Source organism: Biomphalaria glabrata, chromosome 16 (assembly GCF_947242115.1).
Source record: "Biomphalaria glabrata chromosome 16, xgBioGlab47.1, whole genome shotgun sequence".
Classification (NCBI taxonomy): domain Eukaryota; kingdom Metazoa; phylum Mollusca; class Gastropoda; family Planorbidae; genus Biomphalaria; species Biomphalaria glabrata.
In genome coordinates this window covers 8,786,719-8,808,649 of record NC_074726.1, presented here as the reverse complement: position 1 = coordinate 8,808,649, position 21,931 = coordinate 8,786,719, and the positions used below count along the sequence as shown (strand labels likewise).

The window sequence follows — 21,931 nt, the reverse complement described above, 5'->3', positions numbered from 1 at the left end:
CTTATATTATTCGCTTCTAGCACGGTCCAGGGTATCTGGCAGGAGTCTGTAGGGTTCGCCTGTCTCCGTACAGGACAAGACCCCGCGCATGCACCAGTTTTATCGATTTTAAGACCAGTCGTATCTGTGATAGTAAGTGTATGTGTTCCTTGCCACAATAGCTACAACTCACATTTCCTTTTGTTCTTTTAAAGCTATTGGTAGCTGAATTCACAACTTGTACCCCACTTTCTTCATTCATGAGCTTAAGCTGCCATTCAGTTGTCTCAGCTGCCCGACATATATTTTCTGCCATGGGCGTAGCCAGGGGGGGGGGGTTGGGGTTCAAACTCCCCCAGAAATGAAATACCCTGCCCCCCCTCCCCCCATGTTTTCTGCCTTGTTAAGGTCTAGATCTGGTTCTCTCAAAAGTCTTGCTCGGGTGTTCTCGTTCCTTATGCCACCAACTATCCTATCCTTTATTAGGGAATCTTTAAGCAAATCAAACTCACATGTCTTTGCTTTGAGTTTGATGTCAGTGACAAAGCTGTCAAATGACTCTCCTTCATGTTGAGATCGCTGGAAAAAAACATGTCTTTCAATGGTAACATTTTTTTCTTGGTAGACAGAACTTCTTGAACTTAATAAGAATGCAGTGAAGTGTGTGGAAAGACTTGCTAATCTCACATTCATTACATTCATTATCCGTCCATTGGAAAGTGTTATAGACTTGCACTGCTTCTTGGCCGATCACATTATTATTATTATTATTATAGCTTTTATATAGCGCTACTCTCATGCTTATAGCATGCTCAGAGCGCTTTGGCCCAATCTCATTTGTGGACCAATGGGGGGAGAGGGGGTATCTAGGAGTTGGTTTTCCGTGCTGCCTTTAGGCGCTCAGTAAACACAACTCTGCCCGAGTCGGGTGTCGAACCTCGAGCCCCCTTCTAGGTAGCCAAGCCAAGTTCAAGCGCACTTAGCCTCTCAACCACGCTTCCCACCATGCAATAATGTCATAGACTGTACTTCTCTGCTTTTTGTATCCAGTCCACTTGCTATCGAATATATCTGAAAGGATTGTTTGAACCTTTTCCAATTTTCTGCTACGTTGCCATTTAATTCCAGCGGTTGTGGTGGGTGGAGTCGGTCAATCTGACACCATGTCATAGACACACTAAAACATGAGCTTCAATAAACACAATGATTTTATTAGTCTCTATTTATGTTCTTTACTCCAGCCACTTGTTCTCTAAACTGACTTTACACACAGTCCTGACACACTGCTGTTCACTCAACCATGTACACTCAAGGTCCACTGGTCATTTCATACACAGGCACACACACAATGTACATACACATACACTTACTATCACAGTATCTTTGAAATCGCTTCTGTGCACCCTGCAGTCATCGAGGCTGTATTCTATTATCTCGTCTTCCGTGTAGCGGTGACGACACATCTGGGCTCCATGTTGTCTTGGCTCCTAGTGAAATAGGTTCCTCTCTGAAAGCGCTTTGTTATTTCTTTTTACCTGCCACCACTCGTTCTTCTTGTTTAAGTGTTTTAGAAATTTCCAGACTTCCCGTCCCGTGAGAAAAAAAGAACTTAAAAAAAAAAGAAAACCGACACAGAAGGGTTGTGTCTGCACTGAATATTTCAAAATATGAAGGATTGCCTGGCGACGGACAAGAGACAAGTTTATTATTATTATTATTATTATTATTATTATAAAAAAAAGAGTATTCATTCTCTGGCGAAGCCAGGGTCGAGTTTCGTTAAAGGGAAACAAAATTCATCGTAGTCCCATTAACAGTTTCTCCCGATGAATTTTCTGGTGATGTGGCAGGTCTGCAGAAGTACCGCCCTCTGATAGGCAACGAGAATGTTCCTAGGAATGCAAAGGGCCTGTAAGGTATCTGTGAGTTCAGTTATAATTATCCCCTCGGTTGATATAACAATAGGGTATATTTTATCAATGAGCAGCAGATCAGGGCGATTAAAATCTACCGTTTTGTCGGTCACAATAGGCATCTATCTATCTGTCTATCTATCTGTCTATCTATCTGTCTATATATCTGTCTATTTATCTATCTATCTATCTATCTATCTATCTATCTATCTATCTATCTATCTATCTATCTGTCTATATATCTATCTGTCTATCTATTTTTCTATCTATCTATCTATTTTTCTATCTATCTATCTATCTATCTATCTATCTATCTGTCTATCTATCTATCTATCTATCTATCTATCTATCTATCTATCTATCTATCTGTCTGTCTGTCTGTCTGTCTGTCTGTCCGCCTATCTATCTATCTATCTATCTATCTATCTATCTATCTATCTATCTATCTATCTATCTATCTATCTATCTATCTGTCTGTCTGTCTGTCTATCTATTTAATCTATTTAACCTACTAGGTCATTCAAGTGAAAATGATGGCTGCGTTCCTTGCCAGCTCATTTTGATTTCCAATCTAATTGCATCTAATTAAAGCTATTTTTCTTACCGCCAGGCTGAAAAATTCAAACATTTATTTATACAGCACTGTGACATCGCCAGGAGCATTTTTTTTTTGTATAGTAAAATAAATAATAAAATATCAAGTGAGTTTAAGTTGAATGTCAAGAAAAGTTTAGTTGATATGTTTAATTAGACGTGTCTGGATGCCAGAAACTGATGATCAAAGGATAATATCTGTGTGTGTGTGTGTGTGTGTGAATGTGTGTCATATTTTTATAATTAGAGTGTTTTTTTTTAGTTTTGATTCATTGAATAAAATTCCTGACATTTTTTGTGTGTATAGCTGCGTGAGTTTTTTTGTTTTTTTTTATGAAACAAATCATGAATTATAGAGAAGTCTTTGTTTTTATATTTGTTGTTTTTCGTCTGAATTCGACACTGATTGTTCAGACTGAGCGTTACATCTAAAGACAATCAAAGAATTACAATTGACGTCTACTACCTGTAGTTTATTCACCTGATAGTTAAAACAAGTTTTGACTCATCTGTCCAAAGATTGCAGGAACTTAAAGCTTTATAAAATACTTAAATAGATTATGGGTATAGATAGACATTTATGCACGGACTGTGGCAAACTCTTTCGTTCCAGAATTGGCTTGATCAGTCATTCTGCTCCTTCTCAAGACGAAACCAAAGCCAGTGACTCACCTGGGCGCATCCATTTGTCTTCCGAGACAGAAGAAGCCACATACATAGACAAATTGATAGATCCGTACAGACAGACAGACAGACAGACAGACAGACAGACAGATAGATAGATAGATAGATAGATAGATAGATAGATAGATAGATAGATAGATAGGTTGAGCGGTAAAGCGCTTGGCTTCCGAACCGGAGTCCGGGGTTTGAATCCAGGTGAAGACTAGGATTTTCAATTTCGGAATCTTCGGGCGCTTCTGAGTCCACCCAGCTCTAATGGGTACCTGACATTAGTTGAGGAAAAGTAAAGGCGGTTGGTCATTGCGCTGGTCACATGACATCCTCGTTAACCGTAGGACAAAGAAACAGATGACCTTTGCATCATCTGCCCTGTAGGCCACAATGAAAGGGGAGCTTTAACTTTATTTTTATATAGATAAAAAATGTCACTTTCCACTTCTACTGTTCTAAATTTTCCTTTATTAAAGTATTTTTAGGAAACCTTTTATATTAATTCATATTTTTACGGTATTTTGTTTAGGACAAAACTAGAATAAAATAAAAAAGAAGAACCCTTTGTCAACTGGTATACATACGTAATACTTCGGCATTATTTTCTAACATTTAGAAGAAATCTCAGACTAAATATCAACACGTGCGAGATGTCTCATAGAAAATGTCAATTCGGTTACATTTGGAATTAAAAAGCCACAAAAAAAAAGGGGGGATTGTGAAATACTGAATACAATTTCAACAGGTCAAGCTTAAGCACTACTTTATAACATTTCTGTCGAGTCAATAATTGTCTTCTATCATAAACCTATGTTGATAATTTATAATATTGATAGGAAATTGGGAGAAATACCGTGTACAAGATTTGTACCAGCTGTTGTGCGCTTCTGCGCTGTGTCTCATGCATATCAAACAAAGGTAGCACTCAAATAACGAATTCAAATAACACAGGCAAAAAGGCCAAGAATAGAAGTAAATCGACGCTAGAGGGAATGTCGAACAAGAAGTATAATAATAACGAAGGGAATCATCGAATGTTGTCAAGCTAAATCTCTACGTCCATAAAACCTGCCTCTCTCTCTATAGGCGTCAAAAATAGTCAAAAATAGTCCGCTATTGTTCCTAAAATCCTAGTCTTGGTCTTACTATTCGCGTCATTGGATGGCTGCCTGGTCGTGCGGTTTGCGCGCTGGACTGTCGTTCGGATTTATCGATGGTCCCGGGTTCCAACCCTGCTCGCTCCCATCCCTCGTCGTCCTGCGGGAGGTTTGGACTAGGAAGTAAATTATCTTCAACTCTGAAGGAACATCCGAAACATGTACAACGTTTTACAAACATTTTAACGTTGTCTCTAAGTCAAAACGTTTCGTATCTATAAAACACATAACTAATTCCTAATCGTACCATAACAATTTTGTACAAGACAGACAGAGTGAGTTTATATAAGCTTTGTACAAAGTCTCAGTCCTGAAGCGTTGGTCCTATCAAAACTTACAGTTTGCGTGCTTCATCAGTTCATAATCAAAAGTTTTGGAAGTCGCTTCACACTGTCACAGCATTTAAAAAGTCTATCCGCAGTGAAAGTTATTTAGATTGGTTCGTTATTACAAAGCTCATTATGAATCACTCCATCTGTCTGGTACACTTTTTGAACACTTTATTCTTCCCTCTACCCGTTCTCGGATCAAGTTGAAACTTTGCACATTTATACATTGTTTTTGACAAACATGAATCAATTGAAATCAATTTAAAAAAAAAAAACACCTATTAGTTACTTAAGTATTGGTAGTTAACAATTTTGTTTGAAATTGAAAAGGAAAATGAACATTCAAGTGTTAAGACTATGGCTGTAAATGTGGAGTGCTTCCCCTTTGATATACCTTTTGTTTTTTGTTTTTAATTTTTATTTTAAAGCATTTTATCATTTAAGACTGTTATGTTCTCATGACTTCTGTTAAAAACGCTATATAAATTAAATTTAAACTATTATAATAATCCAGAAGTTTCTATCTAAAAAGCATGTTTTTAAATGAATAGAAAGTATTGAAGTACCATTCACAAATCTCTATTATCGTTTCTTCATCACAATGTGATTCTTTTTTTTTTTTTTTTTTTTTTAAATAGAACACTCAGGGGAGGGAATGTTGATCTTTCCAGATGACTAGTTTTCATACATGGTTAAGTGTACTTTCTGTGGTATGTACTCGAGCCTACTCGTGTGTATGCTTAATGGTCCGTGAGGTAATCACTCAGTGTTGTTGACGACAGCGTTTCAAAAGGAATGCATACCCAGGGTATCATAAATATGACGAACGGTAGACGAAAGGACGATAAAAGGGGCAATGAAAAAGTCTGGGATTCTAGAGGATAGTATCTCTGTATATGAACGTGTTCTAAATGTATTATTTTTAAAATTTATATCTGTGTTTGTTTAAAAAAAATAGTTACAATGAATTGTTATTTACGAAGCACGAAACAACCTATATTGTTTTGTTATTTTATTTATATGTTTTTTTATGACAGTATGTCAGTTCCTATGTCTTTATGCCATATTTTATGCAAGTAGGCAAAAACCAGTCTAAAGCACGTTATATATATCTATAAAATAATATTCGATAAGCCAAAGTGTATCGTCCTTCGACTATCAAAAAACGTAAATCAAACAAAAAATGTAATGATCAATTAATATATTTTTGTTAATTAATTGACTAATTAGGTTTCGTAAAAGGGAAATAAATGCTACTTATTGAGATGTGTTGCTGTACATGTGGAGTTATTTCCCTTATCGGGTTTTGCATTTATTATTTCTCTCATTTTCTTTCCTCGGATCAAGTAAAAAAATTTGCGCAATTCAATGTATATGGTAATACACGAAAAAATAATGTATTAGTTAATCAGTTATGGGTAATTAATTATTTTTGCTTTCCATACCAACAAGGCACTTATTTTTGCAGTATTGCGATTTTCGTCAGAAGTTCTTTGGTGGTATTTTCCCTTAGATAAGCTTTGTTTTCATTTTGCTTTTTTTTTTTTTTTTGGGGGGGGGGGGCAACAAGTCAATGACCTCCTTTTTTTGGAGGCAATATAATTATTTTGTTCTTTGTATTCTTCTAGAAGACGTTCAAACGCTAGATCTTACTTGAAAATAAAACAAGCAATAGAAAACAAAAAAGATTACTTTAGCTCCCTTTCTGCTATTTTTAAAAGAAAATTAATTAATTAGTACTAGCTGATTAACTGTTTGGTTTATTTTCGGACCGATTCGTATAAGGTCATCGACTATAAATAACTGTCCAAAATTTCAACTTAATCCGAGAATGGGAAGTGTGAGAGAAAAAACGTGTCGAAATGTAATAAGTGTATCTAATCCATATATGTAGGCCTATATATATACCCACACTTCTCATCAAGTAGCATTTATTTCCCTTATTTCGATATAAAAAAAATAATTAATCACCAACATTTAATTCACTAATTTTTAAGTTTTTTATTTATTGATTCAAGTCTTTTCCGGTTCAATGAGTAATTGTGCGAAGTCTTAAGTTGATCCGAGATGAGACATTGGAGAAAAAAACGTTCAAATTTTGTACCAGACAGACAGAGTGAGTTGATATAAGCTTTGTAAAAAAAATATTACTGATGTGACCAAAAAGTTTAATGTCGTGATGGCAGTTAAATAAAAGGTTATTTTATCATCGTAATAAGGCTTAAATCTATATATATGTTTATATGTCAGAAATGTAATATGAATACTAAATACAATTTTATGAGAATTTATACATTTAAATCATTACAGTTTTCACCTTTTGTTTTGATTTAGTTTTTTAAGCACCTTTATGGGGGCCTATTATCTTAAGTCCGGGTTCATTGAAGCTTTGTAAACAGAAGGAAAACCTATATAGAAAATTTAAAGAAACTAAGGCAGATAGAGTTTACAAAAAGTATATAAAAATTAAACACTTAACCCAACAAGTAAGCAGACAGCTGCAGAGTGAATACATAAACAATGTAATATCTAAAGATAACAACAAAAACCTATGGTCATACATTAAGTCTAAGAAAATGGAAACAACAGGCGTAGCGCCATTAAAAGATGAACATAACATAATACATAATGATAATGAAACTAAAGCAAACATCCTAAACAAATACTTTGCATCAGCATTCTCAGCCCCAGGAGACAAAGACATATTACTTAATTTGAACCAAGTAGACAACCTAGAAGATATAGTAGTACAAGAAAATGGAATTCAAAAACTATTAGCCAACACCAAACCAAATAAAGCGTCTGAACCTGATGGTATTCCAGCTAGATTACTCAAAGAATTAAGCAATGAGCTAGCCCCAGTGTTCAAAATACTCTTTCAGGCATCGCTTAACCAGGGCAGAGTACCAAAAGACTGGAAAGAAGCTAATGTCACCCCCCTATTTAAAAAAGGAACACAATGAGTAAACTGTTGGACAAAAATAGTGGATTGGTCATCCAACAAACAATCTGTTGGATAATGAAAAAAAAAAGGACATTGCTCATACAAAGAGAAAGGGAGGTGTAAGAGACCCTTTGATGGCGGCTTTAATCTTGGCGAGTGAATTAATTGGCAGTGTGCGTTATAGAACAGAGTGTTCCTGGGGCATAAAATAGATGTATGGACTATTTGATAGTATACAATCTAACAAACAAAAACGATATGCTGATATTACAGAGAGTGAGAGAGAGAGAGACGGAGAAGCTGAGAGATTGACATAGAGAGACTGAGGGAAATATTGACGGAGCAAAATGGGAGACGACAGAGAAAGAGAGAGAAAGATAGACAGACATTCAAAGACAAAAAAGAAAGAGAGAAACAATGAAAAAGACATAGAAAAACAATGAAGGGAGAGTGAATGAGAGAAAGAGAGTGAGACACACAGATAGTGACAGATAAAGAGAGACACAGAGAGAGACACACACAGATAGTGATAGATAAAGAGAGACAGACAGAGAGAGACACACAGATAGTGACAGATAAAAAGAGACAGAGAGAGACACACAGATAGTGGCAGATAAAGAGAGACAGACAGAGACACACAGATATTGACAGATAAAGAGAGACAGACAGAGACACACAGATAGTGACAGATAAAAAGAGACAGACAGAGAGAGAGACATACAGATAGTGACAGATAAAGAGAGACAGAAAGAGAGACACACAGATAGTGACAGATAAAAAGAGACAGACAGAGAGAGAGACATACAGATAGTGACAGATAAAGAGAGACAGAGAGAGAGACACACAGATAGTGACAGATAAAGAGAGACCGAGAGAGAGACATACAGATAGTGACTAATAAAAAGAGACAGAAAGACAATGAAATGAACAAAGAGAGACAGAGAGGGATACAGAGCTGCAGAACGAGAGAGAGAGAGAGACAAAGAAAAAAGAAAAAAAAACAGAAAGAGGCATAAAAACAGGGAGATAGAGAGACAGAGAGACTGAGACAAAGACAGGGAGATAGAGAGACAGAGAGACTGAGACAAAGACAGGGAGATAGAGAGACAGAGAGACTGAGACAAAGACAGAAAGATAGAGAGACAGAGAGACTGAGACAAAGACAGAAAGACAGACAAGGAGGCTGAGACATTAAATTATGCTCATTAAAAACTAATTTAACATTAGTTAAACACACATTTTGAGTGTCACTTAAAACGGGGCAATTAAAAAGATAGAAACCTCTTTTTATTTTGCCGACACTTTTGTTTTCTGCAACACCAAAACTTAAGAGTACATGTTATTGTATGTTACAAAATAAAATAAGAAGAAAATACAGAAACGTGAAAATTTTCTTTTGAAAACACCCCCTCCCTTTTCTTTTTTACAAACACACACACACACACATACAAATACATCTATACAGGGTCAAGACACACATACAAACAGGATAAAAACAGAAGTCTCATTTATTAAAAAACAAGCTTGTTTAAATGTCACAACATTTAAACTGAGAAAAGAAATATTTACTATCATTGGATATATTTTTTTTTATTTATGTAAAACGTTTAAATGTTGAAAACAGTTAACTCATTTTGGATAGTTTTAGAGACCCCCCCCCCCCCTGAAATGGCCACATAATGTAATGTTTCGTAAAACCTGTACGTCAGTCTGTCACGTCATTTAAGATTCAATGTTACCCTGTTCTGAAGCGTGCTAAATATAGCTACAACCTTTACTGCAGTTCTTCTGATAGCAACATTTTTTTCTTTTTTAAATAAAAAATTCAAGTTCGCCATCCAGAACTTTCGATCTATAGGGCAGATGTAAAGGTAATCTGTTTCTGTGGCCCACGGCTAACGATGGTGTCATGTGGCCAGCACAATTACCAATCGCATTTGCTTGAATCTTTGGTGCTAGAATGTGCACAAAAAGTTATCGCATATCTTTAAAAAAAAAACACATGGCATATCAACTTTTTTATTTTTATTTTGTACACCGGATACCCCAAAAATCTTGCTATTTATAGTTTTTCCGCCATGTTTGAAAATCTCCAATTAACAAAAACACAAAAACTTCCGCCACAGAAAGAAAAAAACGATTATAACCTTTGAGCTTGTTTCCCATGTAGCAACCAAGAAACTATGGATAAAATAAACCAATTCTTGCCTAGCCTTTGATCTGCCGTTCCAGAAGTTGGTTGATAGGCAGACAACAGGGCAAGTACGTTCAAGGGGTCAACAGAACATGCCAAGAGGCAGTCACGTGACATTAAAACGCTAAGATCAATGTCACTCTCCTTCTTCTGTAGAAACTCTTATTAAGCATTAACGGAACAACTGTGTGATATATCGGTGTCGGCGCGTTAAGTTGGGTGCAAAAAAATCACATCCCTTTGTCTTATAGCACAGGTACCCAACCTGTTCGTTCTGGGGGCAATAGACATTCCAGACTAGCGGCTCACGGGCAGCATAACTGCAAAATAAGTTGAGTTCAATGGAACTGAGCCTCTGAGGCGTTATCTTGTACTGAGAACAAAGCCTCGTGGGCAACTTTTCACGTGACGTAAATGACCAGTAAACCATAAGTTGGGCTTTAAAAATATACTTTTTTTTTTAGAAATTTCTTTACTCAATTTATATTTTATACCAATAAAGAAATATATCTGTGACACGAATTGGATATTTGGATATAATTCAGGTTTAATACTAAAATTCCTTGCTGAATACAGTTGTCTTTAAAAGATCAACAGTACGCCCAATACAAATAACTTGTTACATCAAACCATTATCGTTGTGGGCTAAATGGCACTCCAGGCTGAGTCTGTTAAAACTGGACTTGAAAAGGTTGAGCATTTTTATAATAGTGATGTGGAGAAATATAATTTTATATCGCTTAAATAATGTTTATGTAAGATAATAAAATAGATAGATGAGAGATAAATATATTAGATTGCTAGATATCTAGATAGATTAGATTAGATTAGATTAGATTAGATTAGATTAGATAGATAGATAGATAGATAGATAGATAGATAGATAGATAGATAGATAGATAGATAGATAGATAGATAGATAGATAGATAGATAGATAGATAGATAGATAGAGAGAGAGAGAGAGAGATAGAGATAGATAGATAGATAGATAGATACATAGATAGATAGATAGATAGATAGATAGATAGATAGATAGATAGATAGATAGATAGATAGAGAGAGAGAGAGAGAAAGAGATAGATAGATAGAGAGATAGATAGAGATATAGATAGAGAGATAGATAGATAGAGAGAGAGAGAGAGAGATAGATAGATAGAAAGATAGATAGAGAGATAGATAGAGAGATAGATAGAGAGATAGAGAGATAAATAGATGAGACACTTCTGTTTGGACGAACTGGACGAGAGGCCCTCGTACTTAACATATGCACTGATCAGGGGCCAATTCTTTCTTAAATGACTCTGAACAAACCTTCAGATACAACATAACCCCTGCAGAAATCAACGACTCTCTTAATATAGGACTGGGCGGTTAGATTGACCACAAGAAATCATTTTCAAACGTAGATTACACCAGAGTTCTATGCTATTTGAAGTAGAATCTAATCGCAATTGAAACATGGCCTAGATCTATATATTTTACTAAATGTCAAAGCGATAACAAACAGGAAATTAGAAGCACGACTCGTTATAAGTTCTACTTGTATATGCGCAGTGTTAATGAATCTAAGGGGAAAATTTAATACAAATCTACATCTTGTAGACATAAAGTAAAGAAGAAGTGTCAAACTATAAGAAATAAAATATTTATTGTTTTAAAAGAACAAAAAACAACAAGGATAGCGTTAAAGAAATTGAAAGCGAGAAAGATACTCATATATACATTGATTCATACACACATGCAGATGAACACGAAAAGCGGATATGAAAATACATACACACTGACAAACACAGAGACAGACAGAAAACCGAAAATTTTTTAGTTTAAAATGGGGTTCCGGTAACACAGAGGACGTATGATAGACGGTTGATTTAAAAAAATATGAGGCCAATTATTGCCAATGTGTCTGTTTTTTTCTAGTCTACTTTGCAAAAGTAGGTCTTAACTATTACACTTATAAGATAAGATAAGATAAGATAAGAAAATAATATAGCACCAAACAAATGGAAATTCAGTTTGACTACAGTTGTCCATCTCAGCATTACCACTATAAGAATAAATATATATATATATATATATGTCAAAATAATCTGGCAGAAGATAATATGTGATGTCTCGAGGGCTATTTTAGAATACGCATAAAGACCCAAAGAAAAGCTCTTGCCTTCGACAAGAGCAGACGACAAAAAGAAAACCTAAATATACCCAGGCCTTTTAGATGTGATAAAATATGCAGACCTCAACTTGTTCAGCGTAGTCATAGTCATAAGTCATACTACACTCATCCTTAACTCTTTCTTTCCTAACTGACGATACCAGCGTTGATTCCACCAGAATGTGGTAAATAATTACGGAGAGAAAGAGTTAATCTTCAGAATCGAAGACAATTCCTTAATGTGAAAAAAATTTTCAAGTGCAGAAGAAGGAGTGTTGTAATGAGCTTTACAAGTTTGTCTATGACCAATCTGAACTTCGTAGTTGGCACTGGTTTACGATCTGTTACGAGTGCCGCCCCTACAGATTTCTGATATTAAACGCCGCCAACTTTACCCTTTTACTGAGACCCTTCAGTTTCTCTGAAATCATAACAATCAAAGCTCATTTGCAGGACAATAACCGCACGCAGACACGCAACTGCCCGGTCCTATCACCGGTGTCCAACAGAGCGTAACTCTCATCATTAGCGCTCATAATTTATTTAGGGAATTCCGAAAAAAAAAAATCTACTCATCCAGATGGAACGGCTTGCAAACGCGAGTCATTTCCGCAAAGGTTTTGGATTTTGTGTGTATGTGTTATTATTCGTCTGTCCAACATGTTTGGGCGCATGACAAATAAAGATTAGGGGAGGGGAGAGGAATGACAAAGTTTGACCGCTCCGTGACTAAGTGATTCGCCATACAAAAAAGCCAATTAGTTCTGTGATTATGGTGTCATTACATTACAATAATACAAACAAAAACACCTGAATCACCCTCATGTTGAGATTCTTTATCAATATATTGTTTGTTAACAGCGCTTTATAAATAAAATTATTATTATATTTTATTACACTATAATTATTATAGTGAGAGAGGGAAGTGGGGCGTAAAATGGCGCCAATCTTAGGTGTCAGAAGTCGTTTATGTTTGTTGCCTGGAAACTGTATTGCTCGCATTTCAAACTAGGTAAAGAAGCATGTTCTTTGCGGCCATTAAAATGATGCTAAAATTATATAACATTGATTTGTAATAGCTACTTTTAATGTTTAATTAACCCTTACAACGCGTGTGGTACTTTAGCCTCTAAACATCAGAATTGTAATTCCATTTTATACGCATGCATTTTAAAACAGCTCAGCACTTTAAGGGTTTAATATAATTAAAACAATAGTTCAAAAGTTTAATGTAAAAATATAAATATATTTATTAATACATAATTTCGTTCACCATTAAACTCTGAACACCCTAAAACGTTTTTCTTTTATAAATTATTTAAACATGTCCTACCCGGAAGTAACGCGAAAACTAACCATCTTCTAGACTGCTATATTTAGTTTTTGGCGATTCCCGCTTTCATTATGTTAAGGTTCTTGAGTAGTGAAATCATGTAAGACAATAGTTACAAATTTCCACCATAAACAATATGGAAGAGGCCACACATTAAATGGCTGCCTGGTCGTGCGGTTTGCGCGCTGGACTGTCGTTCGGATTTATCGATAGTCGAGGGTTCAAACCCTGCCCGCTCACCAGGGGCGGACTGGGTATCAAAATCGGCCCGGGCATTACCATATAAACCGGCCCACAAATGGCATATCATATATTTTCGGTGGGGTGGGGGGGATTTTAACCTATATATATTAGTGTGTGTATATGTAATTAATCCTCATTACATTTTTATCTTTCATTCTTTTAAACGTTTTTTCTACCCTAGAATACTCTCTTCCTATTAGTGAAAGGCAGTACACACCGCCAAGGGACAACTTGGGAGTCTGAGGAGCGCTGCGAAGCCCAGGATCCAAGCATTATTTCCGTTATTTTAAGCTTTAAAAAATGCATATTTTGAGGTATCTACAGTGCAATTAGCCTGCTACTCTTCCGCTAAAAAAATCAAAAACAAAATCTTCTTTTCACTGGAGTCCAGCGACTGGTAGAAAATGGTAAAATGCTTTAGTTTTGTATTGGAGGGGGGAGGGAAACCACAACCCCCCTTTTTGTGACTGTAGTTTGCTTAAGTTGGCTGCACTGGACAAGTAAGTAAAGTTTCCCTTTCAGACAATGAGATCTGAGGCCAGTGATGGTTTGAACTCCTCCCCTCTCGGCTACGCCCAAGTGTTTTATCATAGGTGTAAGCCTAATTCTATTCAAAATATATAAAGTTTGATAACGCATCGAAAACTGGATGCATGCTTTCGTAGGCTTACATAATGTATTCTATTTATACATGTATGTAGTCTGAAAACTATAAACACTACAATAGCAGCCTTAATGAATTTCAAACTTTTTGGTATTACTTATAGATTACAGACGTTTCTTCAAAAAAAATAAAATAGTTAGGTCCTTACGTGTTAATCTAGTCATGCATGTTGATCTGTGACTTAAAATATGTTAAATCATTGGTTTTCCTGGTTGACTCAGGCAACCCATTCCTTTAAAGTGGTATCACCACAAATACAAAACTAGGGGTCTATCGAGCCGTCATCCTCCTCTACATTGCTCTATGCCTCAGAAACATGGATAGTGTATAGTTAACATGCAAAGAAACTGAATCACTTCCACATGACATGTCTGTAAAAAATATTGAATGTCAAATGGCAAGACAAAATACCAGATACTGAAGTCCTTCAAAGAGCGGGTCTGCAAAGCATCCACACAATCCTGATGCAGTCCCAGCTGCGATGGGCAGGACAAGTATGCTGAATGGAAGACCACCGCAATCCTAAACGACTCTTGTATGGCCAACTAAGCGAAGGAAAGCGCTCGCAAGGTTGTCAAAGAAAGCGCTTCAGGGACACCCTCAAAATTTCTCTGAAGGCGTTCAGCATAGACCCAGCCACCTGGGAGACAGAGGCACATGACAGAGCATCATGACGTCGCGCTGTGAAAACCGACGCACAGGTTGCTGAGGAAAAGAGAACAAAGCTGGCAGAAGAAAAACTCCAGAGAAGAAAAGCAAGGCCAATGACACTAGTTCCAGCTGGAATAACCTGCCTAGTGTGAGGCCGAACATTCCAGGCTCACATAGGTCTCACCAGCCACACGAGGAGACATAAAACCCCAGTGCAAAGCCCTCAGCCCCCTGGATGACAAAGTGATCATAATCGAACTACGATGGAGAGAGAGAGAGAGACAGAGAGAGAGAGATCTATATATATTCCTTTAAAAAATAAAAGAAAGCAGAATGGTTAGAGAGGTACTTCTAAATGTGAAAAGCTCTTGCTTCGTCCTAGTACATTCTCAAAAATGCGATTTGTATATGAATATATTTTGTAAAAACTACGTACAGAATTACTTTACGAGGCGCGAGAAGCTTCTTTCACCGGATTACACAATTACGGCTGATGCATAATGCCGTATATTTTAAGGATTTTTCGTATATTTTGAGATTTCGGGAGATTTCCAGGAGCTCGACAGGAGGGCGCTGGAAATCTGTTTTGTTACAAAATTGTTTAATTTAATAAAGATATATACACCTTGAATTTGAGCGGGTCCTATGAAAGTGCGGGCCCCACTGCGATCGCATAGGTTGCAGTAGCCTAAGGCCGGCCCTGCAAAATAGCGGCGTGTGCTACGACTAGTATTATTTAAAATATAAATGATTCTAAATCTACTTTCATTAAATATCGGATGTGACAGCGCTATATAAATTATTGTAATTATTGTAATAATTTTAATTATTAATGACTTTATACTAAGCATAAGTTTGCCATTAAACATAACGGTATAGAATTGATTTAGATCTAGATTTATGTTTTAATTAAATAATATTATTTTTGTAAGCCTTGAGTGTAGTATTCTTAGATCTATGTTATTACAAATAAACAACAAGAAACTTACTTTTTCTTTTCAAATAGCAGAAAGTAGAACTTTTTACCCATATTGAGTTATGACTAAGTTGGGTGGTTTGCAATTTCGAGGTTGTGTGTATGTGTTTAAGTTAACTTCTATTAAGTTTTGTTAAAGAGCTAATTGTCTCCCCTTTTGCCGCGTTATATCAATGTTTTCTCCCATCCCTCTTTTTCGTTAACTTTCAATGGAACCATTATAAAACGGGTGAGGGAAGGAGCAAAACAAAAATAGTAGTGCCATCAAAGGCCCATGCCGACCAGCAAAATGATCAGGCCAAACACAGTCTCGAAGACATCAAAGCAGTGTTAAAGGCCATGCCGCTCGTGCATAGCAGAAAGTACGGTCTAACGTTTTACAAATGATAATACGTACAGTGTATAGTGTAATTCTTAAATTTTATTCTTGATGAATTTCAAACACAATTAATTGTAATAATAATTTAAAAAAAAACAACAACTTTGTGTCTTGATGTTGTCATATTTTTTAAAAAGGTGTCTGCATTGAATTTTTTTTTCTTTGGTCGCGACCAGACCGGCCCATTTGGTACCGACCCACCGGGCATTTGCCCGTTTGCCCATATAGCCAGTCCGCCCCTGCCGCTCACATCCCCCGTCGTCCTTCGGGAGGTTTGGATTAGGAAGTAAACTATCTTCAACTCTGAAGGAACAACCGAAACATGTCAAACATTTTACAAACAAAACATTAAATGATCGCAAGTGACACGGGCTGCATAGTCTGTTGAAACATTTCGTCACATTTGAGTCATTTCTTGTGAACAACTGTTTTAGATTCTCATCCTTTGTTTCCATCTTTTTTTCTTCCCAGCGTTCCAATCTCTAGAGTCTTTTCCTTTTTTCTTCCCAGCGTTCCAATCTCTAGAGTCTTTTCCTTTTTTCTTCCCAGCGTTCCAATCTCTAGAGTCTTTTCCTTTTTTCTTCCCAGCGTTCCAATCTCTAGAGTCTTTTCCTTTTTTCTTCCCAGCGTTCCAATCTCTAGAGTCTTTTCCTTTTTTTTTTCTGGTAATGACCAGTGAAAACATTGAATGATTTTTTGTTCACATATAGACAAAGAGATGAATGACAACATTTAAGCCCTTGTGTGTGAACACTACTTTCAGAAAGACGGGGAAAAAGGTCGTTGCACTTTTCTGAGCGCGCTTAAAATATATATATAGTAAAATTGGATTTTTAATATCGTTTTAAGTTTGTCTAAAACTTACGCGCACCTTAGTCATGTCGACTTTCTATGTATGCTCGCGAACCTTGAAGGCTAACAGCAGAGACTAGACAGGAGGATCCTAGCAATGGAACTGAGATGCTTTAGAAGTATCCTATATACCACCTATAAAGACCGCATCACAAACAAACAAAATTAGAAACAAGATCACAATGATAATAGCACGTTGACCAGCTAGCAATCGCCAAAAAAAAAAGAAAAATTAAATTTTATGGCCCTATCACAAGCTACTCAGGACTCGCAGAGACTTTCCTTCGGGGAACAGTACCAAGCCAAAGAAGAAGAGGCAGACAGAGAAAACGATGAGAAGATAACAAAAAAAAACAAGAATGGACGGGCCTGTCATGGTGAGAGTTCTATCCAAGGCGAATGGCAAGGAATGGAGAAAGAAGGGCGACAGATTACGTGTGGTGCCCCGACGGTTTCCAAGCCCATGGGACATGTGAAGGTGAAAAAAGAACAACAGTTAACACAAAATCAAAAACATTTTTTCCCTACAGAGACCGCTAAATACCCGTTGGTATGTCTAAGTTTAACACGCAAAAGAAACAATTTAAAAGAAATATAATATACAGCAAGGTTACAAAGACAGTTTGTGTAGAGACACAAACGACAGTTTGTGTAGAGACACAAACTTCAAATCGGCCCCAGAAGTGGTCTACTCAGGCAGGTAAAAGGCATATTTCAATATTTTCAGCATGAATATCAGAAACTATCAACAACTACAATTGCAATCCCACCGATACAAAGGAAGAGACATGTACATATCAAAAAGTGTTGCCGATACCATGGTATTGTACGGAGTGTACAGAGATGTATAAATGTTATTGTTATTACATTATTATTATATGTAGTCGATGAACTGAAAGCTAAGAAGAAATGGTTCAATGTAAACCTGGCCTTACTTTTGTTTGAATGCATGTGTACCCGTTTTCTATAGTGCCAATCTCTCATTTAAAGCCTTAGAAGTATAATTTCTCTGTATGGTTAAGGGGTGTATGAATATTCTATACACGGCACAATGTACCTCTGTTGTAGTACCAGTACTTAAACTGTTGTTATAAACTACACTTTACATAAATCATACATACTAACTGTATTCATTCTATTTTAAAACAAAAGTAAACATTTATTTCATATGTAAGTTGCCAGTATGACTGAAAATATTTAGTCATAATTAGTGATACAAATGTTTTTAAAGCAATATTTTAGAAAATAAAAGAAAAATATACTGAAAGTTTGGCTCCCTGGTTATTGTGAGTGATTTCTATTTCCATTTCACTTTTTTTTAAATTATTAATAGTGAATAGTTTTAAGAATGGTGCATTTAAAAATAAATGCTTGCATAGTTTATTTTAAAACATTAAAATTTTCGTTTTTAAAAGCAAAAGTAGCAGTTGCATCAGAATTTAAAAAAAAATCTAAATTATGATCTCGAATTTTCAATATTTTGTACTAGTTTTCTGAATCTAAACTGGACGGACGAATCGACAGACAGACAACACACATTTGATAGCGGCCATTTCCCTTTCGAAAAAAGGGAGGGGAAGGGGCTTTAACAAAATATAAGAACCAAATAAATACATGTCATGACGTGCTATGGGGACAACACTCAGCTTCCTATCGGTTCAGACCCTGGTTAGCAACCCATGACCAGTAGGGTAGTCATTCTCTGACCTCACCTGCATATCGAACCTGATCGTTTATTGATTCACACGTGATAATGTTCAGGTCCCATTGCCGCAGGCAATATTATACGCCTTTTTGTCTGTGTGTGTGTGCGCGTGCGCTTTGTTTGCGTGAGTTACTGTATGAGTTCCTCCCGCTGAACTAAGAGCGACAGAATGGCCGACAACTTTGGTGATGAGGTAGCTATTCGTGAGTTAAGGGCCCATACTTACGAGCTAATTGTCATAAAAAAAAAGATTACTTTTTATCGGTGGGTGGTGGGGGAGAGTCTTGGACATGACTGGCTTAGGGATTGAGATAAGGACGCAAGGTTCAAGGCCAGAGACATTTATCGCTAGTAATTTATGCAAGTCCTTGATATCTTCACTAGATGGTCACAATTCGTTATATAATGGCTGGCCAAATGAGAGACTTGTATGTAAAATCACCTTTTCTTTACCGGCTAAAGTGCTGCCTAAGTGTTGTTTGTCTTTAAAACAAGGCAGCGCTAATTGTGATATTAATCATCATATCTATGGTGCTACGGAGTGTACCTATGAATGTTGACTGATGCAATACAAGCACTTTGACTAACATGATGTAATCGCTGTTTGTAGAAGAACGGCTGGGATGTGCAGTTTTTTCTTTAAATGAAGATGGTAGTAGTTGAAAGAAGGAACACAGACATGAGTAAAAACTAATATATCAAGAACAGTAGACTTGTATGATCAGAAAGATAATTTAGAATCCATTAACATCTTATGATTGTCAATGATTGTATTAACTTTATGTACATATCGACACTGATTCAGAAAGCCTATAGATATTTGATCATAAACTTGAGTTAATTGCATTCCTAAAATGAGCTTTTGTCTTATAAATTACAGACGTTCGTTTAATGAGAATATAATTACGTCCAAGCGTATCCATGTGACATGTGTTAATCTAGTCGTGCGCGTTAATTAAAGCTTTAACTTTCGAAATTCGTTGTTTTTTTTTCAGGCTGATTAAGGCAACCCTTTCCATGCTAAAAAAGATTATGGAAGAAAGAGCACTTGGAGCTCATGTTGTATAACTCTTCCTAACAAATGGATTCAAATTTTCATGTCATTCCCATGATGCGTGGTTGGATTAGGTACATGAGTCTACATCTCTATACTACATTCAACGCATGGCTTATGATTTAACTTAACAAAGAGCTAAAGGTGTGACTGGATCTGAACCCTAAGCCATACAGATCAATAGTAATGCTCCATAACCCGCTAAAGTGTCTGCCCACAATTTTTTTAGAACCACACTAACACTGCGCCCTCTTTAAGTGGCGAAATACTACTATTGACGACGTTTTGCATAATCAATCGAGTTCTCTACCCTTTCTACAGTTAAAAAAAAAAGAAAAAGAGGGAGGTAACCGGAATGTTTTCCTTTTCTTTTTTTTCCGATTATCATACAGAGTTACGTTACCTTGGTGTGAGTTAGTTCTTACTTAATAATCGCAAGCTGCGGAGGCCGGAAAAAAAAAAGCCCTTCTTCTCTTTACTCCCCCTTACGCCCCACCACACCACGTAAAGCGTATGAACATCAGAGTTATTTTGTTAGCGCTTTATTTCTTTTCCCACACGGCGGTGGGAGACGAGCTGTGAGTCGGTCCGTGGTAGGAGCACCGGGAGCTTTATTGTTTGGGTGAGTAATTTTGATAAGTACTCGCCTTAAGGCAATGTGGTTAGCGGGGAGAGCAAACTTCAAACGTTGACAGAGGCGGCGTGTTGAGAGGTGGCAGGGGTGGAGACATTGACAGAGGCGGCGTGTTGAGAGGTGGCAGGGAAGGAAACATTGACAGAGGCGGCGTGTTGAGAGGTGGCAGGGAAGGAAACATTGACAGAGGTGGCGTGTTGAGAGGTGGCAGGGGTGGAGACATTGACAGAGGCGGCGTGTTGAGAGTTGGCAGGGAAGGAAACATTGACAGAGGCGGCGTGTTGAGAGGTGGCAGGGGTGGAGACATAGACAGAGGCGGCGTGTTGAAAGGTGGCAGGGATGGAAACATTGACAGAGACGGCGTGTTGAGAGGTGGCAGGGGTGGAGACATTGACAGAGACGGCGTGTTGAGAGGTGGCAAGGGTGGAGACATTGACAGAGGCGGCGTGTTGAGAGGTGGACGGGGTTGTGTCTCTCATCTCTCAGTGTCTCTCATCTCTCAGTGTCTCTCATTTCTCAGTGTCTCTCATTTCTCAGTGTCTCTCATTTCTCTGTGTCTCTCATTTCTCTGTGTCTCTCATTTTTCTGTGTCTCTCATTTATCTCTTTCTTTAATGCATCTATTTCCTCCCTCTACATTTTGTTTTCGTTTGTTTCGTTTGTTTTGTTTATATATATATATATGTATAAGACCAGCTTAGGCTCCAACTTGCTATAGGTGACGTAGAAGAGAGCACCTGGTTGCATGCGGCTTCAGGACGAGACAGCTGGAGGTCAATCAAAAATGCCGCGGGATACACAAGGGAGACCAAAAGAAAATCCGCTGCCGAGGACAGACGCAGGCGGCGAAAAGAAAATCTAAATTGACCATCTGTGGACAATGGTTATGCTTGACTTGGATGTGGCAAAATATGTAGGTCACAGCTGGGGCTGCGCAGGCACGGGAAATGCTGCATTTCTCACTAATCTTCGGACTCGAAGATAGATAGATAGATAGATAGATAGATAGATAGATAGATAGATAGATAGATAGATAGATAGATAGATAGATAGATAGATAGAAATAATTCTTTATTAATGTCATGTAATGCTATATCTCTTTCTCCAATTCAAAACTTTCTCTTATTGTCTCATGATCATTCTCTCTTGTTTCTTCATACTCTCTCTCTCTCTCTCTCTCTCTCTCTCTCTCTCTCTCTCTCTCACACACACACACACACGTCCTACCCTTCCTCTTCCTTCCTCTCCGCCGTCCAGCTCACACACCCAACACCAAACCCAGAAAGATTTCTGCATGCAGTGGCTCTGACTTCACCGACAAACAAATCTAGCACTCAGGAGAGTAAAACGAAACCATCACGCGGTCTCAGATAGTCCAAAGACACTATTCGTTCCTGTGTCAATCCTATTTGTTTACTAAATTATGCAGCAATAGTAACATAATCCAGCAACCATGGGCGTAGCCAGGGGGGGGTTTTGGGGTTCAAACCCCCCCCCCCC

At 37.2% G+C, this 21,931-nt stretch overlaps 2 protein-coding genes across 2 annotated transcripts in view; both read right to left on the bottom strand.

Annotated features, from left to right (window-relative positions):
* LOC106079447 (allatotropins-like) overlaps window positions 1–21,931 on the bottom strand; it is a 145,953-nt gene that overhangs the window by 43,179 nt on the left and 80,843 nt on the right. The window lies entirely within an intron of this gene.
* On the bottom strand, window positions 20,461–20,865 carry LOC129923429 (uncharacterized). Its single transcript, XM_056014329.1, has one exon. It carries the CDS (start codon window positions 20,863–20,865, stop codon window positions 20,461–20,463), a length of 405 nt encoding a protein of 134 aa, XP_055870304.1.

Coding starts and splice junctions, on each gene's coding strand:
- LOC129923429 (XM_056014329.1), bottom strand. CDS start 20,865: ATGTCTCCACCCTTGCCACCTCTCAACACGCCGTCTCTGTCAATGTCT.